This window comes from Oncorhynchus mykiss, chromosome 9 (genome assembly GCF_013265735.2).
Source record: "Oncorhynchus mykiss isolate Arlee chromosome 9, USDA_OmykA_1.1, whole genome shotgun sequence".
Taxonomy (NCBI): domain Eukaryota; kingdom Metazoa; phylum Chordata; class Actinopteri; order Salmoniformes; family Salmonidae; genus Oncorhynchus; species Oncorhynchus mykiss.
The window spans coordinates 2,914,134-2,933,186 of record NC_048573.1 but is presented as its reverse complement, the minus strand read 5'-3'; the positions used below and the strand labels follow the sequence as shown (position 1 = coordinate 2,933,186).

The following is a 19,053-nucleotide window of genomic DNA, read 5'->3' as shown; positions in this document are numbered from 1 at the left end:
CGTCAAGCCCCGCCCCACTGCAGTGCTCCCTCAAGCCTCGCCCCACTGCAGTGCTCCGTCAGGCCCCGCCCCACTGCAGTGCTCCGTCAAGCCCCGCCCCACTGCAGTGCTCCCTCAGGCCTCGCCCCACTGCAGTGCTCCGTCAGGCCCCGCCCCACTGCAGTGCTCCGTCAGGCCCCGCCCCACGGTTGGAACATCCGTTGTTGTCGATTCTTATCTATTTTCGTTCTGTCTGTCCCCCCGTTACTGTCACGCAGTGACCCGTTGCTGTGGATGGGTTCTTTTAAGTCTAGTTCAAACACATTTAATTCCCAACATTCCTTTCAGATCCTCACCACAGAGAGGTCCTGGGGAATAGGCCTGGTGTATACCAGAAACCAACCGACCTCCTTATAAATGTAGCCTCAGTGCCGATGGCATGAAATCTTCTCATCCCAAACATAGAAATAAGCTGTTATTCAAAAGGTATCTCTTGGAGTGTTTTTGTTTTAGCTTTATTTCACTGTAGTCACAGACTGGAATCAACTGTAGTCACAGACTAGAGAGCCAACTGTAGTCACAGACTAGAGCCAACTGTAGTCACAGACTAGAGCCAACTGTAGTCACAGACTGGAATCAACTGTAGTCACAGACTGGAATCAACTGTAGTCACAGACTAGAGAGCCAACTGTAGTCACAGACTAGATCCAACTGTAGTCACAGACTAGAGCCAACTGTAGTCACAGACTGGAATCAACTGTAGTCACAGACTGGAATCAACTGTAGTCACAGACTGGAATCAACTGTAGTCACAGACTAGAGAGCCAACTGTAGTCACAGACTAGAGCCAACTGTAGTCACAGACTAGAGCCAACTGTAGTCACAGACTGGAATCAACTGTAGTCACAGACTGGAATCAACTGTAGTCACAGACTAGATCCAACTGTAGTCACAGACTAGATCCAACTGTAGTCACAGACTGGAATCAACTGTAGTCACAGACTAGATCCAACTGTAGTCACAGACTAGATCCAACTGTAGTCACAGACTAGAGTCAACTGTAGTCACAGACTAGATACAACTGTAGTCACAGACTAGATCCAACTGTAGTCACAGACTAGATCCAACTGTAGTCACAGACTAGAGCCAACTGTAGTCACAGACTAGATCCAACTGTAGTCACAGACTAGAGCCAACTGTAGTCACAGACTAGAGCCAACTGTAGTCACAGACTAGATCCAACTGTAGTCACAGACTAGATCCAACTGTAGTCACAGACTAGAGAGCCAACTGTAGTCACAGACTAGATCCAACTGTAGTCACAGACTAGATCCAACTGTAGTCACAGACTGGATCCAACTGTAGTCACAGACTAGATCCAACTGTAGTCACAGACTAGATCCAACTGTAGTCACAGACTAGATCCAACTGTAGTCACAGACTAGATCCAACTGTAGTCACAGACTAGAGCCAACTGTAGTCACAGACTAGAGCCAACTGTGGTCACAGACTAGAGAGCCAACTGTAGTCACAGACTAGAGCCAACTTTAGTCACAGACTAGATCCAACTGTAGTCACAGACTAGAGCCAACTGTAGTCACAGACTAGATCCAACTGTAGTCACAGACTAGAGATCCAACTGTAGTCACAGACTAGAGAGCCAACTGTAGTCACAGACTAGATCCAACTGTAGTCACAGACTAGATCCAACTGTAGTCACAGACTAGATCCAACTGTAGTCACAGACTAGAGAGCCAACTGTAGTCACAGACTAGATCCAACTGTAGTCACAGACTAGATCCAACTGTAGTCACAGACTAGATCCAACTGTAGTCACAGACTAGATCCAACTGTAGTCACAGACTAGATCCAACTGTAGTCACAGACTAGAGCCAACTGTAGTCACAGACTAGATCCAACTGTAGTCACAGACTAGATCCAACTGTAGTCACAGACTAGATCCAACTGTAGTCACAGACTAGAACCAACTGTAGTCACAGACTAGAGCCAACTGTAGTCACAGACTAGATCCAACTGTAGTCACAGACTAGATCCAACTGTAGTCACAGACTAGAGAGCCAACTGTAGTCACAGACTAGATCCAACTGTAGTCACAGACTAGAGCCAACTGTAGTCACAGACTAGATCCAACTGTAGTCACAGACTAGATCCAACTGTAGTCACAGACTAGATCCAACTGTAGTCACAGACTAGAGAGCCAACTGTAGTCACAGACTAGAGCCAACTGTAGTCACAGACTAGAGCCAACTGTAGTCACAGACTAGAGCCAACTGTAGTCACAGACTAGAGCCAACTGTAGTCACAGACTAGATCCAACTGTAGTCACAGACTAGATCCAACTGTAGTCACAGACTAGAGCCAACTGTAGTCACAGACTAGAGCCAACTGTAGTCACAGACTAGAGCCAACTGTAGTCACAGACTAGAGCCAACTGTAGTCACAGACTAGAGCCAACTGTAGTCACAGACTAGAATCAACTGTAGTCACAGACTAGAGAGCCAACTGTAGTCACAGACTAGAGAGCCAACTGTAGTCACAGACTAGAGCCAACTGTAGTCACAGACTAGAGAGCCAACTGTAGTCACAGACTAGAGAGCCAACTGTAGTCACAGACTAGAGAGCCAACTGTAGTCACAGACTAGAGAGCCAACTGTAGTCACAGACTAGAGAGCCAACTGTAGTCACAGACTAGAGAGCCAACTGTGGTCACAGACTAGAGAGCCAACTGTAGTCACAGACTAGAGCCAACTGTAGTCACAGACTAGAGAGCCAACTGTAGTCACAGACTAGAGAGCCAACTGTAGTCACAGACTAGAGAGCCAACTGTAGTCACAGGCTAGAGAGCCAGGGTCAGGTGTTATAGTTCAGCTGTTGAGGGCTCAGGGTCAGGGGTTATAGTTCAGCTGTTGAGGGCTCGGGGTCAGGGGTTATAGTTCAGCCATTGAGGGCTCAGGGTCAGGGGTTATAGTTCAGCCATTGAGGGCTCAGGGTCAGGGGTTATAGTTCAGCTGTTGAGGGCTCAGGGTCAGGGGTTATAGTTCAGCCATTGAGGGCTCAGGGTCAGGGGTTATAGTTCAGCTGTTGAGGGCTCAGGGTCAGGGGTTATAGTTCAGCTGTTGAGGGCTCAGGGTCAGCTGTTGAGGGCTCAGGGTCAGGTGTTATAGTTCAGCTGTTGAGGGCTCAGGGTCAGGGGTTATAGTTCAGCCATTGAGGGCTCAGGGTCAGGGGTTATAGTTCAGCTGTTGAGGGCTCAGGGTCAGGGGTTATAGTTCAGCTGTTGAGGGCTCAGGGTCAGCTGTTGAGGGCTCAGGGTCAGGTGTTATAGTTCAGCTGTTGAGGGCTCAGGGTCAGGGGTTATAGTTAAGCCGTTATTGGTCTATCATTTCATGTGGGTATATTCATTCATGGATGAGAAAACACACTGAACGTTGCAGATAGAAATATAAAATAGACAGTAACAGGAATGGTGTCTGTCAGCTATCTAACAGAAAATCACGATACATTTCTAGCTGATCGTAAACGTTCTGTAACGTCATGTCCTTTTGAACAGACTTCTGGCTTGGTGACTGCCTGGAAGGGAGGAATGAAGGAAGCGACGGAGGAAGGGAGGGGAGCTGTCAATTGGTCCATATTGGGGCACGGATCTGTAGCCTGTGTGCTTCTAAGCAATTTTATCGTGTTTCTTCTATTAGTATTTGATTAGGATCCCCAACTGCTGTAAAAGCAGCGGCAGCTTCTCTACCTGGGGACCACGAACGACTTCATGCAGCGCTGACCCGTCTATAATGTCAACCTGAGAGAGAATGCGATGCATGCCTCGCTCAAGAGATGAGATAGACAGGCCTTTATTAAACTATAGGTCTATAGCTGGACAAATGACAGGCTGTGTCTGTAGGCTAGTGGTGGTAGCCTAGGCCTATGGGCTTGGGAGCCAGGCACAGATAGACAATGTAGCCTAATGAGATTGTGCCTGAAAACCTCTATCACAATTTTCCTTTTTGAGATTAAGCCCAGACAATTATTTAAGAATAGCAGCCATTGTATTCACTGTAGCTGTTTTGATCACCTATCATCACCGAAGAAATAGTCTACCCCGATAAAAGCACCGAAAAAAACAATGATTCGTTAACCGAAATCTACCTGAGTGGCTTTGTGGAACTGCTTTTTCAGCCCCGCGACAGACATCGCTCCGGTTCGACGAGACGACCTCGCGCGTTGACCGGTAATCCACAATTCTTCGGCCTCTGGGTTTCAAAACAATGACTATAATCCGCCTTTCTTTCTTTAATTATTTATTTCTTGCTATCAAGTGTTCTTCGTTCCGTAGACTAACCTAGACTACCGTGGTGTCCTCTCTATAAAGTGACCGAGGTAAAATTCGTTTTATATTGGATATTCGGGTTTCTCTTGTCAACAGCCATTGAACCACGCGTGCCATGACTATGAAGATGGTATATTCTGAATCAAGGATAGATGCAGAAAAATCCACACCTTAATTTTTTTTTTTTTTAAATAATACGATTTCAGATTTCAAACATCAATGGCTCTTACACAAAGCATGTCATGACAATGATAATGATTTATTCTGAGTCAGGGGAGGATGGACAAAAATCCACTGCTTTTTGTTGTTGACATTTCATTATTTATTTTTTTGCTTTCAATCTTCAATAGCTATTAGACAAAGTATGTATATATCGTCATGGGCACATATGCACATATGTATAAAGTAGTCATGACATGAATTGTCCAATAGCTATTAACCTTATATCCACAGAATATCCATTGAAAAACCAATTTTACCTCTGTAATACGCCCATTGAGTTCATTCCAAGTGGCATTCTACAGTTGTGGCAGCAGGCATATGCATGAGAGGAGGTTGCTGTCCGTGAGCTAGGTGATCACCTAATGGTTTTTCTAGATTCTTCTATTAGCCTATGATAAGAGGGAGATCAAGATGTGCGCATTTATTAGCTAACCATTTTGAGAATAATATGCATTTCGTAAAGAGAGACCGAGAGAGACAGAGAGAGACAGGGAGATAACTACAGAGACGGAGAGAGAGGGGTAGGGAGAGACACAGAGACAGAGACCTAGAGCAAGAGAGACAGGGAGAGAGAGAGACAGACAGAGACAGGGAGAGAGAGAGAGAGACAGAAAGAGAGAGAGAGACACAGAGACAGGGAGAGAGAGAGACAGAGACAGAGAGAGACAGAGACAGACAGAGAGAGAGAGACAGGGAGAGAGAGAGAGACAGAGAGAGAGACAGGGAGAGACAGGGAGAGAGAGAGACAGACAGAGACAGGGAGAGAGAGAGACAGAGACAGAGAGACAGAGAGAGAAAGAGACAGAGACAGACAGAGATATCAGTAAGTGCTTCAGCACCATGGACAGCGTTCCACTTAGTTCAACTGAGTTTGATCTACCTACTGATCTTCTACTCACAGTTTGCTAATAAATATGAAGGAATGAGGACGAATGAATGAATGAATGAATAAAGAGAACTTGACAGACTATATATATACAAAAGTATGTGGACACCCCTTCATATTAGTGGATTTGGCTATTACAGCCACCTCCGTTGATGACAAGTGTATAAAATTGAGCACACAGCCATGCAATCTCCATAGTCAAACATTGTCAGTAGAATGGCCTTACTGAAGAGCTCAGTGACTTTCAACGTGGCACCGTCATAGGATGCTACCTTTCCAACAAGTCAGTTTGTCAAATTTCTACCCTGCTAGAGCTGCCCCGGTCAACTGTAAGTGCTGTTATTGTGAGGTGGAAACTTCTAGGAGCAACAACGGCTCAGCTGAGAAGTGGTAGGCCACACAAGCTCACAGAACGGGCCGCAGAGTGCTGAAGCATGTAGCGCCTCTGGAAGCAACGTCAGCACAAGAACTGTTCGTCAGGAGCTTCGTGAAATGGGTTTGTCAAGTGTTGGCTGGAGTGCTGTAAAGCTCACTGCTATTGGACTCTGGAGCAGTGGAAATGCGTTCTCTGGAGTGATGAATCACATTTCACCATCTGGCAGTCCAACGGACAAATCTGGGCTTGGCGGATGCCAGGAAAATGCTACCTCCCCGAATGCATAGTGCCAACTGTAAAGTTTGGTGGATGAGAAATACAGGTCTGGGCCTGTTTTCCATGGTTCAGGCTAAACTCTGTAGTTCCTGAATAACTGTGTTGTTGATTAGTTGATAAACTGCATAAATACGTTGTTGATTCATTGATAAAACTGTGTAAATACGTTGTTGATTCATTGATAAAACTGCATAAATACGTTGTTGATTCATTGATAAAACTGTATAATATTGTGAATGATGCCCATCACTTGTGAATGATGCCCATCACTTGTGAATGATGCCCAGTCGAAGGCAAGAAACAATGCATACCTTTTTTTTGGCAACTTTTTCAAATTATAGTGCGACACCTCATGTAGCCTAGCCCATAGGCCTATATGTTTTGATAAGGTTAGGATCACACCTCATGTAGCCTAGCCCATAGGCCTGTATGTTTTGATAAGGTTAGGATCACACCTCATGTAGCCTAGCCCATAGGCCTGTATGTTTTGATAAGGTTAGGATCACACCTCATGTAGCCTAGCCCATAGGCCTATATGTTTTGATAAGGTTTGTGTAGACTGGCGAAAGTCAACCCAGCACAGGACACACAAAATGATTTGGGGTTGTTCATACTGTCGAAGCTTACAGTTAAAATCGGATAATGTCGGAGGGAAATCACCACAAGAGGAAGTCACCATGAAGTTAAATTCAGTCCAAATCACAATCAAGTGAAATACATCTGTTATTAAAGTGCATAAAATCAATCTGAGTCTCTGCTTTAAACACACTGCCCACGTGACACCCTAACCCCACACGGAACAGTAGATCGTCACCCACACAGCAGCTTTAAATAATGTAATGATTAACTCCACAACATGTCTCTGAGAGCACTGGTATTCAGCTAGCAAGAAGCTAACATCCCCATGTCAATCCAAAGGAACGTTGGACCCACGATGGATTTCAGTAGCTCTCCAGTGTAATTGCTTACTCTTCCACACAATCCCATAACTGCTTGCACACCTTATTCGTGAATCTCTTAAAGGGACAGTGCCATCTAGTGGATATACATGAATACAACTATGCCATTTAACCACCTGGCTGCATTTGAATTACAACTGAAGTGGCCAAATAACCTTTTTACAATGGGTGTAGAGCCTAACTGGCATGAACATGCAGCGCATGAGTTTCAAGTTTGGGGAAGATCATTTTCAAAATAAAAATATCATTTCATAACAAAAGCATGACATGAATAATCATACTATGAGGTTGGCTGAGTCCTACTGGGTGGACTGAATCCTAGTGCGAGGGCTGAGTCCTACTGCGTGGGCTTTGTCCTGCAGCAGGCCGGCAGCCTGGGAGAACGAGACACTATCGTTCATCACACCTTGTAACTCTTTTCTCTGTCATTTATGTTCTATTTATGTTGATAACCAGTTGATAACCATGGCTATGAATGCTAAGAAACCAACCTTGCTGAAACACATCTTATTCCTGTCACTCTCTATTGGCCTCGTCATTCTCCCAGGGAGCCTATCAGGATCCCTCGAACCTGGACCCATCTTCCTCTACTACTCTCTTCCCTGCCTGTGAAGATACATTCATAGAAAATGACTCAAGTAAAAGTGAAAGTCACCCAGTAAAATGTTACTTGAGAAAAGGTCTGAAAGTTTCAACAAATATCCTGAAGTATCAAAATTAAATTATATTTCAAATGAAATATAATCTTTGGGAATGTAGTTAAGTGAAAGTTGTCAAACATATAAATAGTAAGGACACCCCCAATAAAACTACTTTATTAGTACTTTCAAATATTTTTACTTTAGTACTTTACACCACTGGCTAATGGCCGACATCGGCAACTCTCGTTGGGTTAATGAGGCAACTAGTCACACCTGTGACAGGTCCTTTAAAAGGAGAGGTGGAAGAGGTAGAACATAACTTAGAGGGAGACACCCAGTGAATCCCTTGGAAGAGTGCAGAAGGTGAGAGTGCATCATTATTTAATAGACTATTTGCATCACAAATGGTACCTGAATGTAGTGCACAATATAGCGTGCCATTTTGTAGTGCATTTTTGTGGCGTGACCCCCTGAAATTAAGAGCATAGACTACTAGTTACCTTTGCAGTAAATGGGTAGTCTGACTAGATCTAGGATGATTCCCATTCCCTATGTTGTGCACTGTGGACCCTCGTCAAAGATGGTTCACTACATAAGGAATGAGGAGCCATTTGGGAAGGATACATATTCCCGTGTGCCAGGCTATTTGTTTGAAGAAAATGATACCTGAGTTTTGGGCCGACTAGTAGCACCATGTTGCCTGAACTCGATTCTCGGGGTCTTCAGGACCAGATTTAGAAATTGCTGCCTTAGCAGTTGCTTAAGTTTGGTACCCAACGCAGGGTTTCCTTAACCTCTCTAGTACCACCAGTCATTCCACTGATCCAGTACAATCTCAGCTGATTAAATGTAATATATTTCTCTGTAGACCATCATGGCGCTATTGACTGTCATTCTGCTTGTCAGCACAGCTTTTTCTCTGGGAGGTAAGTGACCTACCTTCCACTGTACTCACCAACATTTTAATGAAAACAGTGGGTGCTGCTCTGTCCTATTTCACGTAGGTATTACTATGCAGGTGTTGTAATGTTTCGTTTCATAACCGGAACTCCATGGGACACCTTAAATTAAACACAATACACCTACTTCACACACACTTGTAGGTGTTAATACACAGGTGTTATTTGGAAATGCGTTTCTATTCATTATCGGTTCTCCATGGGACACCCTCTGAGGTCAGCCATTATCAACATTGACACTGGAGAAATGAAGGTTGTGCCTTGCTTAAGGGCATATAGACGGATATATCAACTTGTCAGCTCACTGATTTGAACTACTGGCCCAACTCTCTAACAGCAGGCATACCTGACACTCCTCTAGTTCCAGAGATGTATATTGGTGTCTAGATGCTGGACTGAGGTATTCTGATATGAATGGTTTGATCATTCAACTGGGTTGTCTAATTATCAGGAAATAACACTGATACAATTTACAGTCTTAGTTTCATCAGCTGTTATACAAAAGACAGAAACTGAATTTTGACTGCACGGGTCCTTTAAACAAGTAGCAGAACGTTCAACATTTAGCCGGGAAGTACCTAGGTAGCATTTGAAATGGAACACTATTCTGTATAAACTACTTCTGAATGGGGTCCCATAGGGACGCTTTAAGATTCCAGAATGTGTCCTGCAATTGTATGTCCACATTACAATGTATGTTACCTGTGTCCAGATGCTATGATACGACCCAAGACCCCCTGTGAGGATGCTAACAGAACTTCAATATTTATCTAGGAAGCCACTTAGTTGCATCTGAAATGGGACCCTATTCCATATAAACTTCTTCTGACCAGAGCCCATATTGAGTCCCGTACGGGATTCCAGATGCAGCCGACGCTTCCAGAATGTTATGGCAACATTACAATGTATGTTACCTGTGTCCAGATGCTACGAAAGGACCCAAGACCCCCCGTGAACCTCCTATAAATACTGTGAAAAATGGCCCGCCTGGAGACTACGGCTCCACGTGCGACTGCCAGGGAGAATACGCTCCTGAGCACCACTGGGGCTCTACAGGTTACCACTCGCACATCAACAGCGCCTTGTACAGCTAACCTTGTTGGAGCACACACTTCAGTCATATTTAAAATCTTATTTTACCACTAACCTGAACTCTTACCCTAAACCTAACTGCTAATTCTAACCTTAACCCCCCCCCCCCCCCCCCCCCCCCCCCCTTGGAAATAGCATTTTGACCTCATGGGGACTAACAACATGTAATTTGTGGTTTATTTATTTTTCTTGCAAAAATGTTTCAAACATGTCTACTGCTGGTAGGTTCCTCTTCGTGTCTTACCAGAACTGGATGGACTATCCCGGAAACTCATCCTGGCACTGCACCAATCAAATGTGCATGCAGGTACACGCTCTCTCGTTCACTAAATGTTAATTATTTGTAGCTGGTTCTGAATGTTAATATTAGTTTTTTTGTGTGTAATTGTAGTGGTGCTTGCAGATGAAAGGTGTTGGAAGAGAAGACTGCGAAATACATTGCTGGGTTGTCTTTACTGTACTATGGGAGCAGACTCACGTTCCGTATACATGAAGAGATCCAGAGATACGATTGTTGCATTACATCCTTTATTGGTTTGATTTGCCGAACGTTTTAGCTGAGCGTTTCTGGGACATGGAGGAATGACTTGGGCGACTATGATGACCCGTATGACCACCACACGTGTCATAAAGGCAGTCAAATTCCATGTGACCACTTCGTCATGGTAACTGGGCTTTAACAAGCTATTGTGCTGCTGATGGTCATGAGTAGTCTACTGTACTTCCTGGTACTCGGCACTTTATTGCCCTCTAATCACTAGCAATGTAATTGCAAATCAACTATTGATCATTGTACATGTGATTAGCAGATTTTTTTTATTTCTTGTGGGTGTAGTGAAATGCTTGTGCATCTAGCTCTGACAGCCCAGTAGTATCTAACAAATTACACGTATACACACCGGTAGGAGTGACTTAAGACTATTGTTCAGTAATTTTGTAATCGATGTTCATAAATTCCAATTATCTGTCTGATACCCAGAGGTTGTAAAGTTCTGGTCTTAAATAAAAAAACTTAATTCCCAGCTCACAATAGCGCAGATCCAGATTTATTTGCGAGAGCTCTCTCGTGCATACACAAATACATTCCTTTTACACCATTCTAACCTACGCACATACATAGGGATTTTTCTCATGAGTCTCACCCCAGTTTATAACCACTCAGCTGACAGTTCCAGGCTCCCCCAGATACTAGAGTTCTGGAGGGTCTCTCCCCAGATTTACAGCCAGGTCGGTTCAAACATAGGTTAATGACCCTCTTTGTTCTCTTTCGACACACATGCATTCATTTCTTCCTAGATCTATGCTACATAACCCCTTCCTAATGAACAAACATTATTTAACACTACCAGAAAGACACTTCTACCCTACGTTAAATGTATGTCATTATTCATAAATCCCATAATCCACACTGACTAATTATACTCACAAGCACATCTCTTTTTATTAAGTGTGTTATCCAAAATCAAACTAACAGCTACCGATATATAATTACATTGACGGTTCTAGGCCTGAAGCATGACTCTTATCAGGATTTTTTTATCTACAAGGAAACATCAAAAATGGTCTCATCAAACAGGCTCCTCGTAATTAAAAGACCGAGCCCTCTCCTAGGCCTGGAAGTCTGTATTCTTCATCCCACTGGTCAGAGCTTTGCATCGTTCCGTAGCTCACCATCTTGAGTCAATCTCTCTCGAGTCATGGAAATGAGAATGTTCACGCATGGAATCAAACCACATCCGCACAAAACTGAAAGTCACACAGGTGAAAGTTGCCCACAACTCTAATCACATTTTCCCATTTTCCAAACATACTGTCAAACAACTCATCAGAAATATCCACCCCAGAGTTTTCTGCTAATGTTAACCCAGCCAGGGCCTTGGTCGCTGTGCCATCGGGGATGAAATTACAACATTCTGCTCAGATTCTCATACCCCCCCCCTACCCTTTTCTGCCAGTAGCATATCCAAGGCTATTCTATTCTGTCATCCCATCAACCTAGTTGCAGCTGTTATCACCACAAGATGCTTGACTCCAATCCAGAACTCATCAGGTAACTCCAATGCTATCAATGTAAACTCTATTGTCAAAAGATCCTGACGGAGCACTCCTTCTCTCTCTCCTACCTGGCTCTGGGTAAGGGTAAAGAGCATGCCAAACTGCACTAGTGCACAACTACCGGTCCAATTGGTGGGCCACAGCTTCATACCTCCACACTCTAAGCCTTTTCATCTGTCAGATCCCTCATTGTCTTGCCGGTTGTAGCATTCTCTGTCCTATTGCATGTTCTTACTTCCCTTTACGTCCCATCCGTGTGTGATGTAGCGAGCAATAATAATGTCCTGTAACTGTGAATGGGGTAATCTTGGATCTCCTGGGTACATGGGGATACATATAATGGAGATCGACGCAACTGTCATTGTCTGGTTTCCCTGCCTTCATGAACAGCTTTACCATTCAGGCCATTCCCCTCGGTGTATCAATGCCATCAGATGGAAAGGGAATGGTTATCAACTGAGGTTTTGCTGTGGCAGTTGCATTGATCTCCATCTAAACAATGACTTAGGTAAGATTAGTAAATTATCCTTATGTCTGACATCATCATGTAGGAGCGCCCCTTTCATTCTCCACATGTCCAATTCTCCCTTGAGCGTCCATTCATGTCTATCTTGTATCAATTCTTTGTCACTCCTATCTAGCTTATTTCCTGGCCCCCCTTCTCCTCTCTGCTCTTAAACCTTCAAGGTCTCAGCAGGTCAGGGGAGGGGTCCTCCGTCTGCCTTTCCCCTATCTGTCTGTAGCTCTTTCTCGTAACAGTCGGTAACAAGTACTGGGAATTTGCAAATGAGGACATGCACCGGATTGGCTTAACATGAACTACCATTGAAATGTGCCACACTGCCGAAATCACTGACGTGAGCACGAGAGCAGTGGAAACCCCCAGGCCCTGATACTGTTCACTGTTGCCCGGCAACCATCCAAAACAACCAAACTAGGCAGAGTAATTCACCGTGAACAGACTGACCCATAGCATGCCAATACTGTTGAAATGTACGAGCAAAAGGCAATGCCCTGATTACGGCAAAGCTTGTGGAACTACACTGAACCAAAAAATATGAACGCATAACATGTAAAGTGTTGGTCCCATGTTTTCATGAGCTGAAGTAAAAGATCCCAGAAATGTTCCGTACGCACAATAAGCTTATGTTATTTAGTTTACATCCCTTTTAGTGAGCCTTTCTCCGTTGCCAAGATGATATGCCACACCTGTCAGGTGGATGGATTAAGAAGCTGATAAAACATCATGTTCATTACAAAGGTGCACCTTGTGCTGCAGACAATAAAAGGTCACTCTAAAATGTGCAGTTTTGTCACGCAACACGATACACACACACAGGCTTAACGTTTTGAGGGAGCATTTAATTGGCTGAATGCAGGAATGTCCACACGAGCTGTTGCCAGAGAATTTAAGGTTAATTTTCTCTACCGTAAACTGCCGCCAATGTTTTTTTTTTGTTGAGAATTCGACAGAAATGTCCAACCGGCCACACATTTTTTGGAACTGTGCAAATTTCAGGTCTTCTGAGCTCAAACTTGAAACTTCCAGAGCGCATTTACTGTGAACACTGAGGCTGTACCCGCTTTAAGTTAGTTTTAACAGTGGTCAAGTAGGCTACAGTGGCTATTTGATCATAATGTTAGGCCTACCAGAGTGGGCTACCATCAAAAACAATGGAGGCAATGCATCCCATAATATTTTAACATGGAAACAGCTGTTCTATCATTCAACCAACAGTAGCAGCCAATGTGTGGTGTTCAATGTAGGACTACATTCCATGAGACTTAAAAACAAACATGCAGGTCTTGACATTAACCTGTTTATACACTTGTCCTTCAGACAAGGAGGTGACTGAAATTGTTTTTTGATGCAAGAAACCGCTTTACAAAATAAAATGCATTATTATTCCCATACCATTATTACAGAGAATCAGACAAATTATACTACCCTCTGCCTACCGAGCTTATTCAAGCCTGCCTCAAAAAACAACACGGCCCCTTTAAAGACAAAGCTCTTTACCTGACTCGCATTTCAAAGATGTCTAGAAATATACACGTTTTGTTCTCTTATAGGAAGCAATCACTCCCCTATTGGTCTGTCCCTCCGCAAGTCGACTCCCAGCGGGTTTGCTCCAGGGTTCTGTCCCTCCGCTAGTCGACTCCTGGTGGTGTTGCTCCAGGGTTCTGTCCCTCCGCTAGTCGACTCCTGGTGGTGTTGCTCCAGGTTTCTGTCCCTCCGCTAGTCAACTCCTGGTGGTGTTGCTCCAGGGTTCTGTCCCTCCGCTAGTCGACTCCTGGTGCTGTTGCTCCAGGGTTCTGTCCCTCCGCTAGTCGACTCCTGGTGGTGTTGCTCCAGGGTTCTGTCCCTCCGCTAGTCGACTCCTGGTGGTGTTGCTCCAGGGTTCTGTCCCTCCGCTAGTCGACTCCTGGTGGTGTTGCTCCAGGGTTCTGTCCCTCCGCTAGTCAACTCTCAGCAGTGTTGCTCCAGGGCTCTGTCCCTCTGCTAGTCAACTCCTGGTGGTGTTGCTCCAGAGCCCTGTCCCTCTGCTAGTCAACTCCTGGTGGTGTTGCTCCAAAGCTCTGTCCCTCTGCTAGTCAATTCCTGGTGGTGTTGCTCCAGAGATCTGTCCCTCTGCTAGTCAATTCCTGGTGGTGTTGCTCCAGAGCTCTGTCCCTCCGCTAGTCAACTCCCAGCAGTGTTGCTCCAGAGCTCTGTCCCTCCGCTAGTCAACTCCCAGCAGTGTTGCTCCAGGGTCCTGTCCCTCCGCTAGTCGACTCCTGGTGGTGTTGCTCCAGGGTTCTGTCCCTCCGCTAGTCGACTCCTGGTGGTGTTGTTCCAGGGTTCTGTCCCTCCGCTAGTCAACTCCCAGCAGTGTTGCTCCAGGGTTCTGTCCCTCCGCTAGTCAACTCCCGGCAGTGTTGCTCCAGGGTTCTGTCCCTCCGCTAGTCGACTCCTGGTGGTGTTGCTCCAGGGTACTGTCCCTCCGCTAGTCGACTCCTGGTGGTGTTGTTCCAGGGTTCTGTCCCTCCGCTAGTCAACTCCCAGCAGTGTTGCTCCAGGGTTCTGTCCCTCCGCTAGTCAACTCCTGGTGGTGTTGCTCCAGGGTTCTGTCCCTCCGCTAGTCGACTCCTGGTGGTGTTGCTCCAGGGTTCTGTCCCTCCGCTAGTCGACTCCTGGTGGTGTTGCTCCAGGGTTCTGTCCCTCCGCTAGTCGACTCCTGGTGGTGTTGCTCCAGGGTTCTGTCCCTCCGCTAGTCGACTCCTGGTGGTGTTGCTCTAGGGTTCTGTCCCTCCGCTAGTCGACTCCTGGTGGTGTTGCTCCAGGGTTCTGTCCCTCCGCTAGTCAACTCCCAGCTGTGTGGCTGTGCCAGAGCATGGAGCTGGAGCTCTGGGCTAGGTTTCCCAATAGCATCGTAGCACTGAGATCATCTTTAGTACATTTTAGTTTCAATGGAATTAAAATGATCTCAGTGCTACGATACATTTGGGAAACCCAGCCCAGGTACTGAATGTGGGGGGAGAGAGAGGGAAAGGTTTATCCATCCCTCATTATAAGGAGGAGAGAGAGGGAAAGGTTTATCCATCCCTCATTATAAGGAGGAGAGAGAGAGAAAGGTTTATCCATCCCTCATTATAAGGAGGAGAGAGAGGGAAAGGTTTATCCATCCCTCATTATAAGGAGGAGAGAGAGGGAAAGGTTTATCCATCCCTCATTATAAGGAGGAGAGAGAGGGAAAGGTTTATCCATCCCTCATTATAAGGAGGAGAGAGAGGGAAAGGTTTATCCATCCCTCATTATAAGGAGGAAATAGAGGGAAAGGTTTATCCATCCCTCATTATAAGGAGGAGAGAGAGGGAAAGGTTTATCCATCCCTCATTATAAGGAGGAGAGAGAGGGAAAGGTTTATCCATCCCTCATTATAAGGAGGAGAGAGAGGGAAAGGTTTATCCATCCCTCATTATAAGGAGGAGAGAGAGAAAGGTGCATCTATCCCTTGTAGTAAACCGTGGGGTGTTGGGTTGAGCGAGCAGATATTGACACAGAGACAGGGAGGCTTTGGTCCACAAAAAACACCTTTACTAAGACAGAAAATAAATATATCAAATAAATAACTTAATAAATAAAATAAATAAATCCCTTCTCTCTCTTAACTGGTGTCTGTCTCTCTCCCTTCTCTCTCTCCCTTCTCTCTCTTAACTGGTGTCTGTCTCTCTCCCTTCTCTCTCTTAACTGGTGTCTGTCTCTCTCCCTTCTCTCTCTCCCTTCTCTCTCTTAACTGGTGTCTGTCTCTCTCCCTTCTCTCTCTTAACTGGTGTCTGTCTCTCTCCCTTCTCTCTCTTAACTGGTGTCTGTCTCTCTCCCTTCTCTCTCTTAACTGGTGTCTGTCTCTCTCCCTTCTCTCTCTTAACTGGTGTCTGTCTCTCTCCCTTCTCTCTCTTAACTGGTGTCTGTCTCTCTCCCTTCTCTCTCTTAACTGGTGTCTGTCTCTCTCCCTTCTCTCTCTTAACTGGTGTCTGTCTCTCTCCCTTCTCTCTCTTAACTGGTGTCTGTCTCTCTCCCTTCTCTCTCTTAACTGGTGTCTGTCTCTCTCCCTTCTCTCTCTTAACTGGTGTCTGTCTCTCTCCCTTCTCTCTCTTAACTGGTGTCTGTCTCTCTCCCTTCTCTCTCTTAACTGGTGTCTGTCTCTCTCCCTTCTCTCTCTTAACTGGTGTCTGTCTCTCTCCCTTCTCTCTCTTAACTGGTGTCTGTCTCTCTCCCTTCTCTCTCTTAACTGGTGTCTGTCTCTCTCCCTTCTCTCTCTTAACTGGTGTCTGTCTCTCTCCCTTCTCTCTCTTAACTGGTGTCTGTCTCTCTCCCTTCTCTCTCTTAACTGGTGTCTGTCTCTCTCCCTTCTCTCCCAAGGTGTGCCTTCGTGCTCCTTTTATTTAGCCTCCACGGCTGGTTGGCACTTTCCTCTGGTTACCTCCACTTAGCTGTTCACGTCGGGGTGCCCAGCTCCCGTATCCCCAGCAGAGGGAGCCAACGTCGCCTCACGTACCTCCCCTCTATTACCATCCCCCGGGGTAGACCTCCTGGGATACCACACCCTCATTATGAGGAGGAGAGAGAAAGGGGCCTCAAACCCTCATTATGAGGAGGAGAGAGAAAGGGGCCTCAAACCCTCATTATGGGGAGAGAGAAAGGTGCATCAATCCCTCATTATGAGGAGAGAGAAAGGGGCCTCAATCCCTCATTATGAGGAGGAGAGAGAAAGAGGCCTCAAACCCTCATTATGAGGAGGAGAGAGAAAGGGGCATCTATCCCTCATTATGAGGAGGAGAGAGAAAGGGGCATCTATCCCTCATTATGAGGAGGAGAGAGAAAGGTGCATCAATCCCTCATTATGAGGAGGAGAGAGAAAGGGGCATCAATCCCTCATTATGAGGAGAGAGAAAGGTGCATCAATCCCTCATTATGAGGAGAGAGAAAGGTGCATCTATCCCTCATTATGAGGAGAGAGACAGGGGCATCAATCCCTCATTATGAGGAGGAGAGAGAAAGGGGCCTCAATCCCTAATTATGAGGAGGAGAGAGAAAGGGGCGTCAATCCCTCATTATGAGGAGAGAGAAAGGGGCATCAATCCCTCATTATGAGGAGGAGAGAGAGAGAGAAAGGGGCATCAAGCCCTCATTATGAGGAAGAGAGAGAAAGGTGCATCAATCCCTCATTATCAAATCAAATCAAATTTATTTATTTAGCTCTTCGTACATCAGCTGATATCTTTAAGTGCTGTACAGAAACCCAGCCTAAAACCCCAAACAACAAGCAATGCAGGTGTAGAAGCACGGTGGCTAGGAAAAACTCCCTAGAAAGGCCAAAACCTAGGAAGAAACCTAGAGAGGAACCAGGCTATGTGGGGTGGCCAGTCCTCTTCTGGCTGTGGAGATTATAACAGAACATGGCCAAGATGTTCAAATGTTCATAAATGACCAGCATGGTCCAATAATAATAAGGCAGAACAGTTGAAACTGGAGCAGCAGCACGGCCAGGTGGACTGGGGACAGCAAGGAGTCATCATGTCAGGTAGTCCTGGGGCATGGTCCTAGGGCTCAGGTCCTCCGAGAGAGAGAAAGAGAGAAGGAGAGAATTAGAGAACGCACACTTAGATTCACACAGGACACCGAATAGGACAGGAGAAGTACTCCAGATATAACAAACTGACCCTAGCCCCCCGACACATAAACTACTGCAGCATAAATACTGGAGGCTGAGACAGGAGGGGTCAGGAGACACTATGGCCCCATCCGAGGACACCCCCGGACAGGGCCAAACAGGAAGGATATAACCCCACCCACTTTGCCAAAGCACAGCCCCCACACCACTAGAGGGATATCTTCAACCACCAACTTACCATCCTGAGACAAGGCTGAGTATAGCCCACAAAGATCTCCGCCATGGCACAACCCAAGGGGGGGCGCCAACCCGGACAGGATGACCACATCAGTGAATCAACCCACTCCGGTGACGCACACCTTCCAGGGACGGCATGAGAGAGCCCCAGTAAGCCAGTGACTCAGCCCCTGTAATAGGGTTAGAGGCAGAGAATCCCAGTGGAAAGAGGGGAACCGGCCAGGCAGAGACAGCAAGGGCGGTTCGTTGCTCCAGAGCCTTTCCGTTCACCTTCCCACTCCTGGGCCAGACTACACTCAATCAATATGACCCACTGAAGAGATGAGTCTTCAATAAAGACTTAAAGGTTGAGACCGAGTTTGCGTCTCTGACATGGGTAGGCAGACCGTTCCATAAAAATGGAGCTCTATAGGAGAAAGCCCTGCCTCCAGCTGTTTGCTTAGAAATTCTAGGGACAATTAGGAGGCCTGCGTCTTGTGACCGTAGCGTACGTGTAGGTATGTACGGTAGGACCAAATCAGAGAGATAGGTAGGAGCAAGCCCATGTAATGCTTTGTAGGTTAGCAGTAAAACCTTGAAATCAGCCCTTGCTTTGACAGGAAGCCAGTGTAGAGAGGCTAGCACTGGAGTAATATGATCCCATTTTTTTGGTTCTAGTCAGGATTCTAGCAGCCGTATTTAGCACTAACTGAAGTTTATTTAGTGCTTTATCCGGGTAGCCGGAAAGTAGAGCATTGCAGTAGTCTAACCTAGAAGTGACAAAATTATGAGGAGAGCCATGCAGTTGCGCCTCTTCAGGTAATTGGAGTCAACCTAACATGATTTTTGCTCACACACATAAAGGGGTGGGTTAATAACAGACAACCTTATCCAG

General features: G+C 45.8%; 1 protein-coding gene and 1 long non-coding RNA gene across 2 annotated transcripts in view; one reads left to right on the top strand and one right to left on the bottom strand.

Moving 5' to 3' along the window:
• LOC110531343 (endophilin-A1-like) overlaps window positions 1-4,398 on the bottom strand; it is a 28,887-nt gene extending 24,489 nt beyond the window's left edge. The window contains exon 1 of the mRNA XM_036987054.1: window positions 4,141-4,398. Within this exon, the coding sequence (XP_036842949.1) occupies window positions 4,141-4,185 (45 nt within the window). The 5' untranslated portion in view covers window positions 4,186-4,398. The remainder of the gene's footprint in view (window positions 1-4,140) is intronic.
• A 3,507-nt stretch (window positions 4,399-7,905) lies between these two features.
• LOC110531345 lies at window positions 7,906-10,759 on the top strand. The gene is made up of 5 exons (XR_002474651.2): window positions 7,906-8,044; window positions 8,550-8,607; window positions 9,565-9,696; window positions 9,958-10,039; window positions 10,124-10,759. It is a non-coding gene; the product is annotated as an uncharacterized LOC110531345 (long non-coding RNA).
• The last annotated feature ends 8,294 nt before the right edge of the window (window positions 10,760-19,053 follow it).